The sequence below is a fragment of the Diorhabda sublineata genome, chromosome 9, assembly GCF_026230105.1.
Source record: "Diorhabda sublineata isolate icDioSubl1.1 chromosome 9, icDioSubl1.1, whole genome shotgun sequence".
NCBI lineage: Eukaryota > Metazoa > Arthropoda > Insecta > Coleoptera > Chrysomelidae > Diorhabda > Diorhabda sublineata.
This window is the reverse complement of record NC_079482.1, coordinates 623,403-640,476: the sequence shown is the minus strand read 5'-3', so window position 1 is coordinate 640,476 and position 17,074 is coordinate 623,403. Positions and strand designations below refer to the sequence as shown.

Genomic DNA, 17,074 nt, shown 5'->3' with positions numbered 1-17,074 from the left:
GATCGGAGGTTCGAATCCTCTGCGACATTTTTAAGAATAAAAACGATATTTTCACAAAAAGCAGATCTTCGCCAACAGTTTTTTCTTTGGAGATGATTTTTTTTTAAATATGGGGCATCAAAGTGGGGGCATCTGATAAATGAAAAAATAAAATTGAGGAAAATTTGCTACTTATATACTTACTTCTCGTCGAAACTTGTATCGAGCCGTAAGGGTGTAGATGGTGAGGTTGTCGAAGTGCTTAATTTCCAACACGCAGATCGGAGGTTCGAATCCTCTGCGACATTTTTAAGAATAAAAACGATATTTTCACAAAAAGCAGATCTTCGCCAACAGTTTTTTCTTTGGAGATGATTTTTTTTTTAAATATGGGGCATCAAAGTGGGGGCATCTGATAAATGAAAAAATAAAATTGAGGAAAATTTGCTACTTATATACTTACTTCTCGTCGAAACTTGTATCGAGCCGTAAGGGTGTAGATGGTGAGGTCGTCGAAGTGCTTAATTTCCAACACGCAGATCGGAGGTTCGAATCCTCTGCGACATTTTTAAGAATAAAAACGATATTTTCACAAAAAGCAGATCTTCGCCAACAGTTTTTTCTTTGGAGATGATTTTTTTTTTAAATATGGGGCATCAAAGTGGGGGCATCTGATAAATGAAAAAATAAAATTGAGGAAAATTTGCTACTTATATACTTACTTCTCGTCGAAACTTGTATCGAGCCGTAAGGGTGTAGATGGTGAGGTCGTCGAAGTGCTTAATTTCCAACACGCAGATCGGAGGTTCGAATCCTCTGCGACATTTTTAAGAATAAAAACGATATTTTCACAAAAAGCAGATCTTCGCCAACAGTTTTTTCTTTGGAGATGATTTTTTTTTTAAATATGGGGCATCAAAGTGGGGGCATCTGATAAATGAAAAAATAAAATTGAGGAAAATTTGCTACTTATATACTTACTTCTCGTCGAAACTTGTATCGAGCCGTAAGGGTGTAGATGGTGAGGTCGTCGAAGTGCTTAATTTCCAACACGGAGATCGGAGGTTCGAATCTTCTTCGACATGTTTATGTATAGAGCTTCCATTAGAGATGAAATTTTTGAAGTATGGGACAACAAAGTAAAAGGTTTGGAAATACAGTGGGAAAAATTTAATGAAATGAAAAAAAAAATTTATAAAAATTATTTATTTGTTACGATTGAAATAAAAAAGCGTACATTATAAAATTAATCGAAAGCCTTTCGAAACTTTTATATTTATTTAATCAAATTAATTAATAAATTCACATGTCCATACAAAACAATTAACCGATTAATAAATTAGTTTCGGAATAAGTTGAGACAACCTCTATAATCGGTTCCTTTTTCTAAAGGATTTTTTATTTTATCGAATAACTGGTACCTTAAGTTTTCTTTTTGGCAGGCACCGGTACCCGGATACCCATCAAATTGCACAGCTCATTTCTGATAGGGCGAATCCGTTCGACGGGTTGCTCCCAATCTGTAGAACTCAAAACGGTCATAACCGTCTCGATATTATCGGGACTGATTTTAGTGTCTTCGCCGTAAACTAATAGAGCTTCGTAAAATTTGCTGGAAGTCGTCCTCCTTATGTAAGGTTGTCGGTGACAAAGGAGAATACTCAATTGGACTAAAGCTATATCACAGACAGCACCTTTCATCTGAAATTAGGGAAATATTTTCAATCCGGCAACGTTGTTTTAAGACCATGACGTATTTCCCATTTCGCATAACAGCACGTCGATAAAGTAGAAATCGCTGCACAACGTTGCCAGAGTTAGAAGTTTCTCTTTAATGTTAACCAATATACAACGTTGACAGAATTGGTAGTTTCTCTTTAATGTTAACTATTGTTGTATTAGTGATAATATAAAATTTAATTTTTAGCAATTATTTAAACGGTTTTAGACTTTTTAAAATAAATACGAAACGCCGTTTCCATTGTGCTATTATCAAGAAAATGGTCAAAAAAGTCTGACAACACTGCTACAGATATATTGTTTCATGATTGTAGAGAGCAACGTTGCCGGAATTGAAGAAGTTTCTTGAATATCGACTTTAATTTTTTTCGAAATTTTGATTAAAACATTACAATGTTTTATGGTATTTTATTATGGTTTAATCGTCATATAACGTTATGACACGCATGAAAAATGTTTGTCGTTCATTAACAATAAAAAAATCGTTAAAAATACTCTGGCAACACTGTTGTACAAATAATGTTGCCAGAATGAAAGGATGTACTTAAACATAAAGAATTTTGTAAAATTGAGAATTGAAAAAAAAAAAAGAAATTTTCTTAAAATTCATAAAAATCGAGGAATTCAAATTAAGAAAAAACAAAAATTGAGAAAAATTCTAACAAAATCTATGAAAAAAGAAGAAATATTGGAAAGGGTGAAGAAAAAAGAAGAAATTATAAAAAATTTAAAGTAAAAAAAGAATAATTCAGTAAATTCAAGAAAAAGGAAGATTTTAAAGAAAAACTAGAAAGATCTGAGAAATTTGAGTAAAATCGAGGAAAAAGAAAAAAAATTTATTAGATTCAGTAAAAACAGAAAAATTTGATAAAAACAGAAGAAAAGGGTAGAAAAGATGAGGAATCGGAAAATTGCAGTGAAACCCAGAGGAAACATTAAAAAAAGAAGAAGAAAAGTTTCAAAAGAAATCAAGAAAAAACAAAATTTTCTCAACATTAAGAAAAAACAAGGAATTTCATTCAAATTGAGAAGCAAAAATTTTAGTAAAATCAATGAAAAAAATTTGAAGCGGGACAAGAAAAAAGAAGAAATTATTGTAAAACTGTAAAAAAATTTCAATAAATTCCAGAAAAGAATGAAGAAGAAAAAATTATAAAAATTGAAGAAAAGGGAAGAAAACTTTTGTAAAGGATGGATAAAAAAGAAGAAATTATAAAAAATTAGGAATAAATAAAAAAATTTATAAAAAAAGAAAAAAATTGAAGAAAAACTGAAAAGGTATAAGAAATTTTGAAATAAAATTTAGTAGAAGGGATGGAGAAAAAAACAAGAAATTATGAAAAAATTGGGAATAAATAGAAACATTTCACAAAAATCCATAAAAAAGAAGAAATATTGTAAAATATGAAGAAAAAAGAAAAAATTATAGTAACATTGGAGAAAAGAAAGAATAATTTGAAGACAAAAGAAAAAAATCTATAAAAACTGGAGAAAAGGGAAGAAATTTTAGTAAAAGGGAAGAAATTTTAGTAAAAGGGAAGAAATTTTAGTAAAAGCGATGAGAAAACGGAAAATTTCAGTAAAATCCGTGAAAAAAGAGAAGAAATTTTGAAAACAATAAAGAAAAAGAAAGAAATTATGAAAAAAAATGGAAATAAATAAAGAACAATTCAGTAAAATCCATGAAAAATGATGAAAATTTGGAAAGGAAGAAGAAAAAATAAAAATATATAGAAAACTTGGAAATAAATAAAAAAATTCAGTAAAATCCATGAAAAAAAAAGAAGAAATTTTGGAAAGAATGAAGAAAAGGAAAGAAATTATGAGAAATTTAGTAAAATCCACGAAAAAGGGAGAAATTTTGGAAAGGACGGAGAAAGAAGAAGAAATTATCGAAAAATTGAAGATAAAGAAAACATTTTAGTAAATTCCAGAAAAGAATGAAGAATTTGATGAAAAAATGAGAATATATTTTAGTAATATTAAGAAAAAAGAAGAAATTGTGTAAAGGATTAAGAAAAAAGAAGAAATTACAAAAAAATTGGGAATAAATGGAAAAATTTCAATAAAATCGATGAATTAAAAGAAAATTTGGAAAGGATGAAGAAAAATGAAGAAATTATAGAAAATTTGGAAATAAATGAAAAAAATTTCAGTAAAATCCATGAAAAAAAAAAGAAGAAATTTGGGAACGAATGAAGAAAAAGAAAGAAATTATGAAAAAATAGGAAATAAAAGAAGAAAAATTTAGTAAAATCCATCAAAAAGGGAGAAATTTCGAAAAGGATGAAAAAAAATAAGAAATTATAAAAAAATTGGGAATAAATGGAAAAATTTCAATAAAATCGATGAATTAAAAGAAAATTTGGAAAGGATGAAGAAAAATGAAGAAATTATAGAAAATTTGGAAATAAATAAAAAAAATTTCAGTAAAATCCATGAAAAAAAAAAGAAGAAATTTGGGAACGAATGAAGAAAAAGAAAGAAATTATGAAAAAATAGGAAATAAAAGAAGAAAAATTTAGTAAAATCCATCAAAAAGGGAGAAATTTCGAAAAGGATGAAAAAAAATAAGAAATTATAAAAAAATTGGGAATAAATGGAAAAATTTCAATAAAATCGATGAATTAAAAGAAAATTTGGAAAGGATGAAGAAAAATGAAGAAATTATAGAAAATTTGGAAATAAATGAAAAAAATTTCAGTAAAATCCATGAAAAAAAAAAAGAAGAAATTTGGGAACGAATGAAGAAAAAGAAAGAAATTATGAAAAAATAGGAAATAAAAGAAGAAAAATTTAGTAAAATCCATCAAAAAGGGAGAAATTTCGAAAAGGATGAAAAAAAATAAGAAATTATAAAAAAATTGGGAATAAATGGAAAAATTTCAATAAAATCGATGAATTAAAAGAAAATTTGGAAAGGATGAAGAAAAATGAAGAAATTATAGAAAATTTGGAAATAAATGAAAAAAATTTCAGTAAAATCCATGAAAAAAAAAAGAAGAAATTTGGGAACGAGTGAAGAAAAAGAAAGAAATTATGAAAAAATAGGAAATAAAAGAAGAAAAATTTAGTAAAATCCATCATAAAGGGAGAAATTTCGAAAAGGATGAAAAAAAATAAGAAATTATAAAAAAATTGGGAATAAATGGAAAAATTTCAATAAAATCGATGAATTAAAAGAAAATTTGGAAAGGATGAAGAAAAAAGAAGAAATTATAGAAAATTTGGAAATAAATGAAAAAAATTTCAGTAAAATCCATGAAAAAAAAAGAAGAAATTTGGGAACGAATGAAGAAAAAGAAAGAAATTATGAAAAAATAGGAAATAAAAGAAGAAAAATTTAGTAAAATCCATCAAAAAGGGAGAAATTTCGAAAAGGATGAAAAAAAATAAGAAATTATAAAAAAATTGGGAATAAATGGAAAAATTTCAATAAAATCGATGAATTAAAAGAAAATTTGGAAAGGATGAAGAAAAAAGAAGAAATTATAGAAAATTTGGAAATAAATGAAAAAAATTTCAGTAAAATCCATGAAAAAAAAAGAAGAAATTTGAGAACGAATGAAGAAAAAGAAATTATGAAAAAATAGGATAAAAGAAGAAAAATTCAGTAAATTTATGAAAAAAAAAAAGGAAGAATTTGAAGAAAAACCGAAAAGATCTAAGAAATTTGAGTAATAAAATAAAAATATTAAATTCAAATTGATTGTTGATATTTTGAATATCGATTTTTTATAATAATATTTTTTTTTAATTAAAAATTAATTAATTCCCGGAATATGAAGAATACAATAAGTATACGAAAGCTCGGGTATATATTAGAGTTAGTACACAAACACATATTTGTATAAAAATAAATAAAAAAAAACTCACCTGAATAAATTGACAAAGTACGTGAATACCGTCGATCAATTTATAAATATCTTTACAACCGGAAATTTCTTGTTGTATCAATTTCAAAATGTCCCTGACGAATTCGGAATTTTCCGTAACGGTGACGCATTCGATACACCCGGAATCGAACAATTTATCCAAAAATCTGAACAGGGGCACAGTTATTCTATCGATTTTTTGATAATCGACGAATATTTTCAAAATGACGTCGCATATTCGACGAATCGGTTCCGGTCCTTTCGTTCTATATTCTTCTTTCAGGTAGGCGAAAAACGACGAACTGGAATCTTTCACCTTGAAATATCATCGGAAAATGTTAATTAAATTCGGAAAACGATCGCCGATTAATTCGTTTATTTACCAATGTTTCCGTTAAACCGCCGATACTACAAATTAATCCAACCATGACGTGGTGAACGAATCCCGGAAACTGGATTAGTTGGACGAATTTCGGAAATGTCACCGATGACGAATTCCAATTTAATTCGTCGCAATCGGTTTTTACGAAAATTTTCGTTAGTTCTTCGCGATGCGGTAAATTCGGAACGGGAGGATCGCTACGGTGGAAAAATTGAAAAAAATTCGTCAAAAATATTGAATAATTCGGAGGGGGGTTTATGACATATGAAGAAATTTCGGAAAAAATAAAAAAAAAAAACTCGAAAATGAAAAGATATTTTCGGAAACTCGAAATACAATTATAAATATTCATGTGATAAGAATAAATTTTGAAAAAATTGGGGGCCGAGGGGGGTCAGGTATATGACATGAAAAAATTTCGGAAAAAATAAAAAAAAAAATTCAAAAATGAAAAGATTTTTTCGGAAAAATGTGAGAAGAAAAAGGGAAACTTGGGATATAATTATAAAAAAAACAATAAATAAGAAAAAATTGAGAGGAAAATTAGAAAATTGAATACAATTGAAAAATTTTCGCAGGTAAAAAGAAAATCAAGTAAATATGGAAAAATATTGGAAAAGAAGGAATTTCTGTAAAAAACTCTATTTCGCATAAATTAAAAAAAAATCGAAAAAATAGAGAATAATTAGAAGAAAATTTGGAAAAATTTAAAATACAAAAATTTTAGAAAAGAAGAAATTTCATATGAATTAAGGAAAAAAGGAGAAAATTAATAAAAACTGGAAGTAAGGAAAAAAATTGAATAATTCGGGGCCGAGGGGGGGTCAGGTCTATGACGAATGAAGAAATTTCGGAAAAATAAAAAAAAATTCGAAAATGAAAAGATATTTCCGGAAAAATGTGAGAAAACAAAGGGAAACTTGGGATATAATTATAAAAAAAACAATAAATAAGAATAAATTTTGAAAAAATTGAGAGGAAAATTAGAAAATTCCGGAAAAATTGCAAGTAATTGAAAAATTTTCGCGTGTAAGAAGAAATTGAATTAAAAATGGGAAAATATGTGAAAAAGAAGAAATTTCGTTAAAAAAATCAAAAAAATAGAGAATAATTAGAAGAAAATTTGGAAAAATTTAAAATACAAAAATTTTAGAAAAGAAGAAATTTCATATGAATTAAGGAAAAAAGGAGAAAATTAATAAAAACTGGAAGTAAGGAAAAAAATTGAATAATTCGGGGCCGAGGGGGGGTCAGGTCTATGACGTATGAAGAAATTTCGGAAAAAAAAACTCTAAAATGAAAAGATAATTTCGGAAAAATGTGAGAAGAAAAAGGGAAACTTGGGATATAATTATAAAAAAAACAATAAATAAGAATAAATTTTGAAAAAATTGAGAGGAAAATTAGAAAATTCCGGAAAAATTGCAAGTAATTGAAAAATTTTCGCGTGTAAGAAGAAATTGAATTAAAAATGGGAAAATATGTGAAAAAGAAGAAATTTCCACAAAAAAATATTGTAGAAATCATGAAGAATTAATAAAATAGAAGAAATTCATGAAAATAAGGAGAAAATTCGGAGGAAACGAAAAGAAAAAAAAACAGAAAAAATTGAGGAAAGGAAAGTTTCAGTATAATCGAAAAAAAAATTAAAAGAAAAAAAAGACATTTCAGAAGGAATTTCATTAAAATCGAAAAGAAAATAAATTTCCATTCAACAAAAATAGAGAAACTTCAGTAAAATTGATGGAAAACGAAAAATTTGGGAAAAAAGAAGATAATAAGATGGAATTTCAAAAAAATTGATGAAAAAGAAGAAAGTTTGGGAAGGATGAAGAAAAAAGATAAAATTTCACTAAATTCAAGGAAAAATTATTTCAAATAAAAAAACTGAGAAGATATAAGAAATTTCAGTAAAATCAAGGAAAAAAGAAATTTTAGAAAAATTGAAGAAAAAATTTCATGAAAACTCAAAAAAAGGGATGAAAATACAAAAAAATTCGTACAATTTTAGTAAAATCGATGAAAAAACAGAAATGCTGCAAAAGATGGACAAAAAATAAAAAATTTGAATAAAAGCCATAGAGAAAGAAGAAATTTTGGAACGTATGAAGGAAAAAGTTAAAATTTTAGATAAACTGAAGAAGAAATTTGATTAAAATCTCAAAAAAAAGAAATACCAGAAAAATTGCAAGAAAAAAGAGAAAATTTATTAAGACGCAATAAAAAAAAAGAAAAAATTTTCATAGATATTGAAGAAAATGTAAGAAAAATTAGTAAAATCGATGAGAAAACTGAAAAACTCAGTGAAAATCGAAGAAAACTGAAAAGCAAAACTGAAGAAATGAAGAAAAAACAAAATACAAAAGTAAAAAAAATAGATATTGTAAAAAACTGGAGGAAAAGAAGAAGAAATTTAAATAGAAATCGAGAAAAAAAAAAAAGATGAAATTTGAGTAAAATCCATAAAAAAAAAGTTTAGAAAAATTGAAGACGAAGGAAAAAATTTCAATAAAAGTCACGAAAAAAGAAGAAAAATTGTGGAAAAATTAGTAAAATCGATAAGAAAACTGAAAATCTCAGAAAATATTCAACAAAACAAAAGAAATTTGAATGAAATTCATGAAAAAAGAAGAAATTTTGGAAAAGATCAACAGTAGAAATTGTAAAAAAAACTGAAGATAAAAATAATAAATTTCAATAGAAAACAAGAAATAACAAAATTTTTACAAATTTCAGGAAAATTAGGGAATTTTTTTCAAAATTAAGAAAAAAGAAGAAATTTCAATAAAATCCGAGAAAAAAGATGAAATTTAATTAAAATCAAAAGAAAAATAAGAAATTGAATAGAAATCGAGAAAAAAAGAAGAAATTTCAATGAAATCCGAGGAAAAAAGAAGAAATTTTGGAAAATGTGAAGAAAAAAAGTAGAAATTGTAAAAAAAACTGAAGAAAAAAAGAAGAAATTGAATAGAAATCGAGAAAAAAAAAAGGAATTTCAATGAAATCCGAGGAAAAAAGAAGAAATTTTGGAAAATGTGAAGAAAAAAAGTAGAAATTGTAAAAAAAACTGAAGAAAAAAAGAATAAATTGAATAGAAATCGAGAAAAAAAAAAGAAATTTCAATAAAATCCGAGGAAAAAAGAAGAAATTTTGGAAAATGTGAAGAAAAAAAGTAGAAATTGTAAAAAAAACTGAAGAAAAAAAGAAGAAATTAAATAGAAATCGAGGAAAAAAAGAAATTTTGGAAAATGTGAAGAAAAAAAGTAGAAATTGTAAAAAAAACTGAAGAAAAAAAGAAGAAATTTCAATGAAATCCGAGGAAAAAAGAAGAAATTTTGGAAAATGTGAAGAAAAAAAGTAGAAATTGTAAAAAAAACTGAAGAAAAAAAGAAGAAATTGAATAGAAATCGAGAAAAGAAATTTCAATAAAATCCGAGGAAAAAAGAAGAAATTTTGGAAAATGTGAAGAAAAAAAGTAGAAATTGTAAAAAAAACTGAAGAAAAAAAGAATAAATTGAATAGAAATCGAGAAAAAAAAAAGAAATTTCAATAAAATCCGAGGAAAAAAGAAGAAATTTTGGAAAATGTGAAGAAAAAAAGTAGAAATTGTAAAAAAAAACTGAAGAAAAAAAGAAGAAATTAAATAGAAATCGAGGAAAAAAAGAAATTTTGGAAAATGTGAAGAAAAAAAGTAGAAATTGTAAAAAAAACTGAAGAAAAAAAGAAGAAATTTCAATGAAATCCGAGGAAAAAAGAAGAAATTTTGGAAAATGTGAAGAAAAAAAGTAGAAATTGTAAAAAAAAACTGAAGAAAAAAAGAAGAAATTGAATAGAAATCGAGAAAAAAAGAAGAAATTTCAATGAAATCCGAGGAAAAAAGAAGAAATTTTGGAAAATGTGAAGAAAAAAAGTAGAAATTGTAAAAAAAACTGAAGAAAAAAAGAAGAAATTAAATAGAAATCGAGGAAAAAAAGAAATTTTGGAAAATGTGAAGAAAAAAAGTAGAAATTGTAAAAAAAACTGAAGAAAAAAAGAAGAAATTTCAATGAAATCCGAGGAAAAAAGAAGAAATTTTGGAAAATGTGAAGAAAAAAAGTAGAAATTGTAAAAAAAACTGAAGAAAAAAAGAAGAAATTGAATAGAAATCGAGAAAAGAAATTTCAATAAAATCCGAGGAAAAAAGAAGAAATTTTGGAAAATGTGAAGAAAAAAAGTAGAAATTGTAAAAAAAAACTGAAGAAAAAAAGAAGAAATTGAATAGAAATCGAGAAAAAAAGAAGAAATTTCAATGAAATCCGAGGAAAAAAGAAGAAATTTTAAAAATTACAAGCAACGTCTATTTAATTCCATAAAAAAGAAGATATTTTGTAGATACTTCATAATTTTAGGTATATGTACACAATAAACAAAAAAATATTTCTCATACAAATCGCGTAACATCAAACATATTTGAAAAAAAAAAATACAAAAAAAAATATATCTGAACGCACCAGTAGAAAAAAAATGTTTATGTCATCAATTTTTGTTAAAACTTACTTGAATATAAAACTATAAAAAACTTTAGCCGCCAACGCCCTGGTCCTATCAATTTTTTCCACGGCTTGTTGCGCTATACCACCCAATACCCGCCCCATCAATTCCGGCGTCAATACCTTCGGATATCTATCGCTCAATAGAAAAGTAAGCGATTGTAAACCCGTAACTGACGCTTCTCTCATCCAAGCACCGATATCGCCCCTTTTATCCTGCGTATAATCCTTCAAACCCTCCAAAAAACTGTTATAAATACTTTCGATGTGACTATCCGTACAATCCGTTCCGATACTATCCGACATAGTCGCAACTACGGAAGTGAGAGCTTTAACGGCGTCTCTTCTACATTCCGCCCATTTCGAGGTATTCGGGGTAATAGCGGCGCATTCGATCAAAACGTCAACGATCGAATCGAAATTTCGTTTCAGTATCGGCTTAGGTAACACCCCCAAAGCTAAACAATGACCCATTCTGCTTTGTTCGTTGGTGGTTGTTGTCAATTCTTTGACGTATTGTCGAACGATTTCGTCGCAACGTTCCTGTTTATCCAAATAGTATTCTTGTAATAGAGTAGACAGAGCCGTTATGGCGCTTAAACGTATACCGATTACTTCGTAGGATAGACAATCGTTGAGTAATTGTAACCAATCGTCTAAAAATAATATCATTAAACGAAAATTATTTTGTTGGTAATTTATTAATAGCGACTCACCTATTATTGAATCTTGATGAAAAGGTAAACGAGCTAACGAACATTTTTCTATAAAATCGGAACAAGCTTGTTTCATCAATTCACCACCTAAACCTCGGAAATACAATTTTTCCTTAAATTTCGGTATCAATAGTTTCACTTTTTCTAATATATCGTCTCCTATTAGAGAATTTATGGATTTATTGGTTTCGGAGGCGATTTTTGACACCGCATGTAAAATTTCTCCTATCGCAAGTATACTACCATGACGAGCGTTCAAATCTATCGAATTAGTTTTTTCTAATAATGACGGAACCGTTTTTGATATAATATAATCAGGATTCTGAAAATAAAACGATTTAAAGTAATTTTATATAGTCACAACTTTTCTTATTACCCCTGTATCTATAATAGTTGAAACCAATTGGACTTTTTTGATGAAAACGTCGTTTTAAAGGCATGAAAAATTGAGTAAATCCTATTATTTTTTTAAAAATAAACTGTGTATGTATATATTTTAAGGTTAAATTAACTAAGTTTCGTTTTTTTTTGGTTTATTGAAATTATATGAAAAAATATTTATCGAATTAGTTTTTTCTAGTAAAAATGGAATGTTTTTCGATATAATATAATCAGGATATTGAAAATCAAACGATTTAAGATCATTTTATATAGTCACAAATATCTACAACTTTTCTTATTACCCCTGTATCTATAATAGTTGAAACCAATTGGACTTTTTTGATGAAAACGTCGTTTTAAAGGCATGAAAAATTGAGTAAATCCTATTATTTTTTGAAAATAAACTATGTATGTATATATTTTGAGGTTAAATTAACTAAGTTTCGTTTTTTTTTGGTTTATTGAAATTATATGAAAAAATATTTATCGAATTAGTTTTTTCTAGTAAAAATGGAATGTTTTTCGATATAATATAATCAGGATATTGAAAATCAAACGATTTAAGATCATTTTAAATAATCACAAATATCTACAACTTTTCTTATTACCCCTGTATCTATAATAGTTGAAACCAATTGGACTTTTTTGATGAAAACGTTTTAAAGGCATGAAAAATTGAGTAAATCCTATTATTTTTTGAAAATAAACTATGTATGTATATATTTTGAGGTTAAATTAACTAAGTTTCGTTTTTTTTTTGGTTTATTGAAATTATATGAAAAAATATTTATCGAATTAGTTTTTTTCTATTAAAAATGGAATGTTTTTTGATATAATATAATCAGGATATTGAAAATCAAACGATTTAAGATCATTTTATATAGTCACAAATATCTACAACTTTTCTTATTACCCCTGTATCTATAATAGTTGAAACCAATTGGACTTTTTTGATGAAAACGTCGTTTTAAAGGCATGAAAAATTGAGTAAATCCTATTATTTTTTGAAAATAAACTATGTATGTATATATTTTGAGGTTAAATTAACTAAGTTTCGTTTTTTTTTGGTTTATTGAAATTATATGAAAAAATATTTATCGAATTAGTTTTTTCTAGTAAAAATGGAATGTTTTTCGATATAATATAATCAGGATATTGAAAATCAAACGATTTAAGATCATTTTAAATAATCACAAATATCTACAACTTTTCTTATTACCCCTGTATCTATAATAGTTGAAACCAATTGGACTTTTTTGATGAAAACGTTTTAAAGGCATGAATAATTGAGTAAATCCTATTATTTTTTGAAAATAAACTATGTATGTATATATTTTGAGGTTAAATTAACTAAGTTTCGTTTTTTTTTTGGTTTATTGAAATTATATGAAAAAATATTTATCGAATTAGTTTTTTTCTATTAAAAATGGAATGTTTTTTGATATAATATAATCAGGATATTGAAAATCAAACGATTTAAGATCATTTTATATAGTCACAAATATCTACAACTTTTCTTATTACCCCTGTATCTATAATAGTTGAAACCAATTGGACTTTTTTGATGAAAACGTCGTTTTAAAGGCATGAAAAATTGAGTAAATCCTATTATTTTTTGAAAATAAACTATGTATGTATATATTTTGAGGTTAAATTAACTAAGTTTCGTTTTTTTTTGGTTTATTGAAATTATATGAAAAAATATTTATCGAATTAGTTTTTTCTAGTAAAAATGGAATGTTTTTCGATATAATATAATCAGGATATTGAAAATCAAACGATTTAAGATCATTTTATATAGTCACAAATATCTACAACTTTTCTTATTACCCCTGTATCTATAATAGTTGAAACCAATTGGACTTTTTTGATGAAAACGTCGTTTTAAAGGCATGAAAAATTGAGTAAATCCTATTTTTTTTAAAATAAACTATGTATGTATATATTTTGAGGTTAAATTAACTAAGTTTCGTTTTTTTTTGGTTTAATGAAATTATATGAAAAAATATTTATCGAATTAGTTTTCTTCTAGTAAAAATGGAATCGTTTTTGATATAATATAATCAGGATATTGAAAATCAAACGAATTAAGATCATTTTAAATAATCACAAATATCTACAACTTTTTGTATTAACCCCGTATCTATAATTGTTCAAGTGACGAAATATCGAAACAAAATAGAATTTTTTGGTAATAACGTTGTTTTAAAGGCATGAAAAATTGAGTACATCGAGTTTGGTGTTTAATTTTGTGACAATTCCACTACGAAAACTCTCACGATCTAGCTGGCAGACTTCGTGGATTATGAACATATTTGTAGTGGGATTGTGACAAAACTAGACACTGACATTTAATCAAAAATTAAATATAGGAATTTTTTTTATAATTTCTCACCTTCGGTGTAATATTGAACAAAGCCTTTGCAGTCAATTCCCTTATACTAAGATCCCAATGATCTACTTTCCTAACAGTCAAATGATCGATCAAAGCTTCCGAATATTCATCAAATTGCGCAATATAAACGCTTATATTTAAAAAGGCGTGACTTCTGACACTAACGGAAAAGAAATCAGCAGCAGTTAATATATCGATACCGTGTGGAAAGCTCCCTTGTCTACCGACGTTTTCTTGGAACGCCGCTGAAGCTGCCCTACGACAATTAATCTGTAAAAAAAGATAATTATATATAAAATATTTATTATTGATTTAATAAATTACCTCTTTATCGAAACAAGTCACAATCAATAGAGTACTAGCTATATCGTTTACATAAGGAGCCAGTACGGTACTTTCGTAAGCCCTAGAAAAAGACCAGCACACGTAACAAGCTGCGTCTCTTATATGAGAACCTACTGATGAATATCCCCTCGGTTCGTCATAAACTAATGCTTTCAATACTACCGGTACCACTTGAGGTAAACGTTCCGGTAAGAGAAGACCTCTTCTACCTTAAATCAAATCCGAAAATTATCCCGCATAAATCGATATTTACCTCAACTTACCTAATTCCGCTAAAGCTAAACATCCACCTTGCCAAGCACCGTCGGATTCCCTAGGACTGAACAACTCCAAAACGGAACCTACTACTTCATCTGCTAAATCCTTAGGTAACCTCCCAGTTACTCTACCAACTCCTTTCGCAGCCGACCACCTAGGGTATTATAAATCTGATCTAGTTTTTACTTTCTGAAAGATATTTTACCTGACTACACCGTCAGAGTTCCTCAAACCTTGAATCAACTGATCAATAACTTCTTCTATTTCATCGGGTACCTCTATAGTATCTTCAACATCTATTTCTTCTTCGATATGATTCGAAGTTGAGGATACAGTACTATCGCCGGAACTCAAGTTAGCAGCCAGAGATCTATTACCCCTTTTGTATCTCCAAGTCGCTATTCTCGGAGCAAGAAACGTTAATCCTAAGAAATAGGTGTAATAAAATCTGATAGTTAGATGAATTAATGAATAATACCAATTCTCTGGATAATTTTGTAGACGAGTTTTTGAATATTAGCTCCGGAATTGTTTCTAAATTCAGCGTTCACTACCCACTGTAATAAATTTCTTGTATACGGTAATAAATCTTCACGTTTTCCGTGTTTTAATATTGTCGCTACACAAGCTAAGGCGCCGTATATAACAAACACGTTGCTATCATTTGATGTACTCAATTGTTTCGCCCAATCCAGAAACGAACACAAATGTTTCTCTTTAACATCACTCCTACAATTAAATACTTTCATTTTACCATAACTTCAACCCTGTTTTTCTTTAAGTAGCATCCCTCAACTAATATTAGGATCGGGTAAATTGTTAAAAATTCATTTTTACACAAATAGATTTTTGGCAAAACAAAATATGAGAATTAGAAGAAGAACTGTGTTTTTAAGATGTAAAATAAACAATAAAGGTAGTCTTACAGTAATAGCAACCACCTAAAGGGGATCTTACAGCAATAACAATGATCTAAAAGTACTCACAGTAAGAAGTATGATGTAAAATTAGACCTACAGAAACAACAGTGGTCTAAAAGTAGTCATACAGTAACAGCAGCAGCCTAAAGGTGGTCTTACAATAATAGCAATGATCTAAAGGTAGTCTTACAGTAACAGCAACCATCTAAAGGGGATCTTACAGTAATAACAATGACCTAAATGTAGATTTATAGTAATAAAATAATCTAAAAGTTCAGTAACAAGAGAGGTCTAAAAGTAGTCATTCAGTAACTGCAGCAGCCTAAAGGTGGTCTTACAATAATATAAGTGGTCTAAAAGTAGTCTCACAGTAACAGCAACAAAGCCTAGTGGTGAATATAAAGAATTATTACTGTGGTAGAACTCGAGCAGATCATTTTTGGGAAGCAGCTTCACAAAAAACAGAAATATTTGATGAAAATCGTAAAAATCATCAATACATACCTAGTGATAAACTGATGTGATAAGTAAGCAGCGGCATCTCGGCATTTATCAGGCACTACAGCGTATATTTTAATAATTTTTAATATTCGATCCATAACGGTTGGTTTTTCAGATTCTTTGGGATCATATCCGTCAAATCTCGACATATGAAATGGAATCATCACAATTATAGATAACCATAATAATAAAATATAACGTGTTGTCCACGTATCGGCATCGTCGGGAGTTTGAGCTTCCAAAAGTTGTAATACAGGCTCAAAATCCGTTACCTAAATATCGCAATATTTGTGTAAAACTATATTATTTTAATAAGAATTCGATACTTACTTCATGTGGTAAATGTCTTATTACTACTTTGAATCCTCTAACATTAACAACTACGAACATAAATTTGAAAGCCAAATGTTTTAGTTCTACGCTATTATCTGGATTTCTCACAATGTTTATAAATTTTTCTAGCAATTCGTTAATGTGAGAGTCTATTAAATGTGGTTGTTCGATGTATTGGTTAAGTATAAAAGAAAACTTTTCATGTGTTCTTTCCACTAATGAAGTATCGCTGTTTACAAGATTTTCCAGGTTATCTATCATTTTAAAAATTTCTTCCTGCTCTGAAAAATATTCTAAAGCACATCCCAAACCGAAAGGTTCTTCCTCTTTTTTAGTTTCCTGGTTTGTCTGTGCAGACATTTTTTATAATTTAATTATTTCTGCAATGTCTTTTTATAATATATTAAATACGTTTCTCTAAAATCATTTAACGTTACTTTGACATTTGACTAATACAAAAACAAATTTGTCCAATGAACTACGTTTGTTTATAGTGCACTAATGTAGCACGACTGGTAAAGTTCTTCCTTTTCTTATCCATTATTTTAATTGATCGTAAATAATATTACTCATAAACTATCGCAACAGAATATACAAGTTTTTTTATCTAAATATTGTCGATTTTTTAATTTTTAGGTGTCAGTCCGTAGCTTTAGTGACCTGTATTAATCGTTAATCGACGCGATAGGTTACTTTTAATTCTTGGTAACTGATTATTCA

At 27.4% G+C, this 17,074-nt stretch overlaps 1 protein-coding gene across 1 annotated transcript; it reads right to left on the bottom strand.

The window, feature by feature from the left end:
• Window positions 1-1,170: 1,170 nt before the first annotated feature.
• On the bottom strand, window positions 1,171-17,065 carry LOC130448856 (tubulin-specific chaperone D). The gene is made up of 12 exons (XM_056786400.1): window positions 16,352-17,065; window positions 16,025-16,293; window positions 15,079-15,329; window positions 14,806-15,025; window positions 14,606-14,754; window positions 14,322-14,551; window positions 13,998-14,267; window positions 11,222-11,543; window positions 10,513-11,161; window positions 5,978-6,173; window positions 5,596-5,910; window positions 1,171-1,680 (listed from the first exon to the last, which is right to left on the bottom strand). Exons 1-12 carry the CDS (start codon window positions 16,712-16,714, stop codon window positions 1,402-1,404), a joined length of 3,513 nt encoding a protein of 1,170 aa, XP_056642378.1. The 5' UTR covers window positions 16,715-17,065; the 3' UTR covers window positions 1,171-1,401.
• Window positions 17,066-17,074: the final 9 nt, after the last annotated feature.

Bases quoted from the DNA above. Each gene is read 5' to 3' on its own strand.
- LOC130448856 (XM_056786400.1), bottom strand. From the start codon at position 16,714: ATGTCTGCACAGACAAACCAGGAAACTAAAAAAGAGGAAGAACCTTTC. The intron at 14,552-14,605 runs GTAAGTTGAGGT...ATTTGATTTAAG, and splicing joins TTTAGCTTTAGCGGAATTAG to GTAGAAGAGGTCTTCTCTTA. The intron at 11,544-13,997 runs GTGAGAAATTAT...TTTTATTTTCAG, and splicing joins TGTTCAATATTACACCGAAG to AATCCTGATTATATTATATC.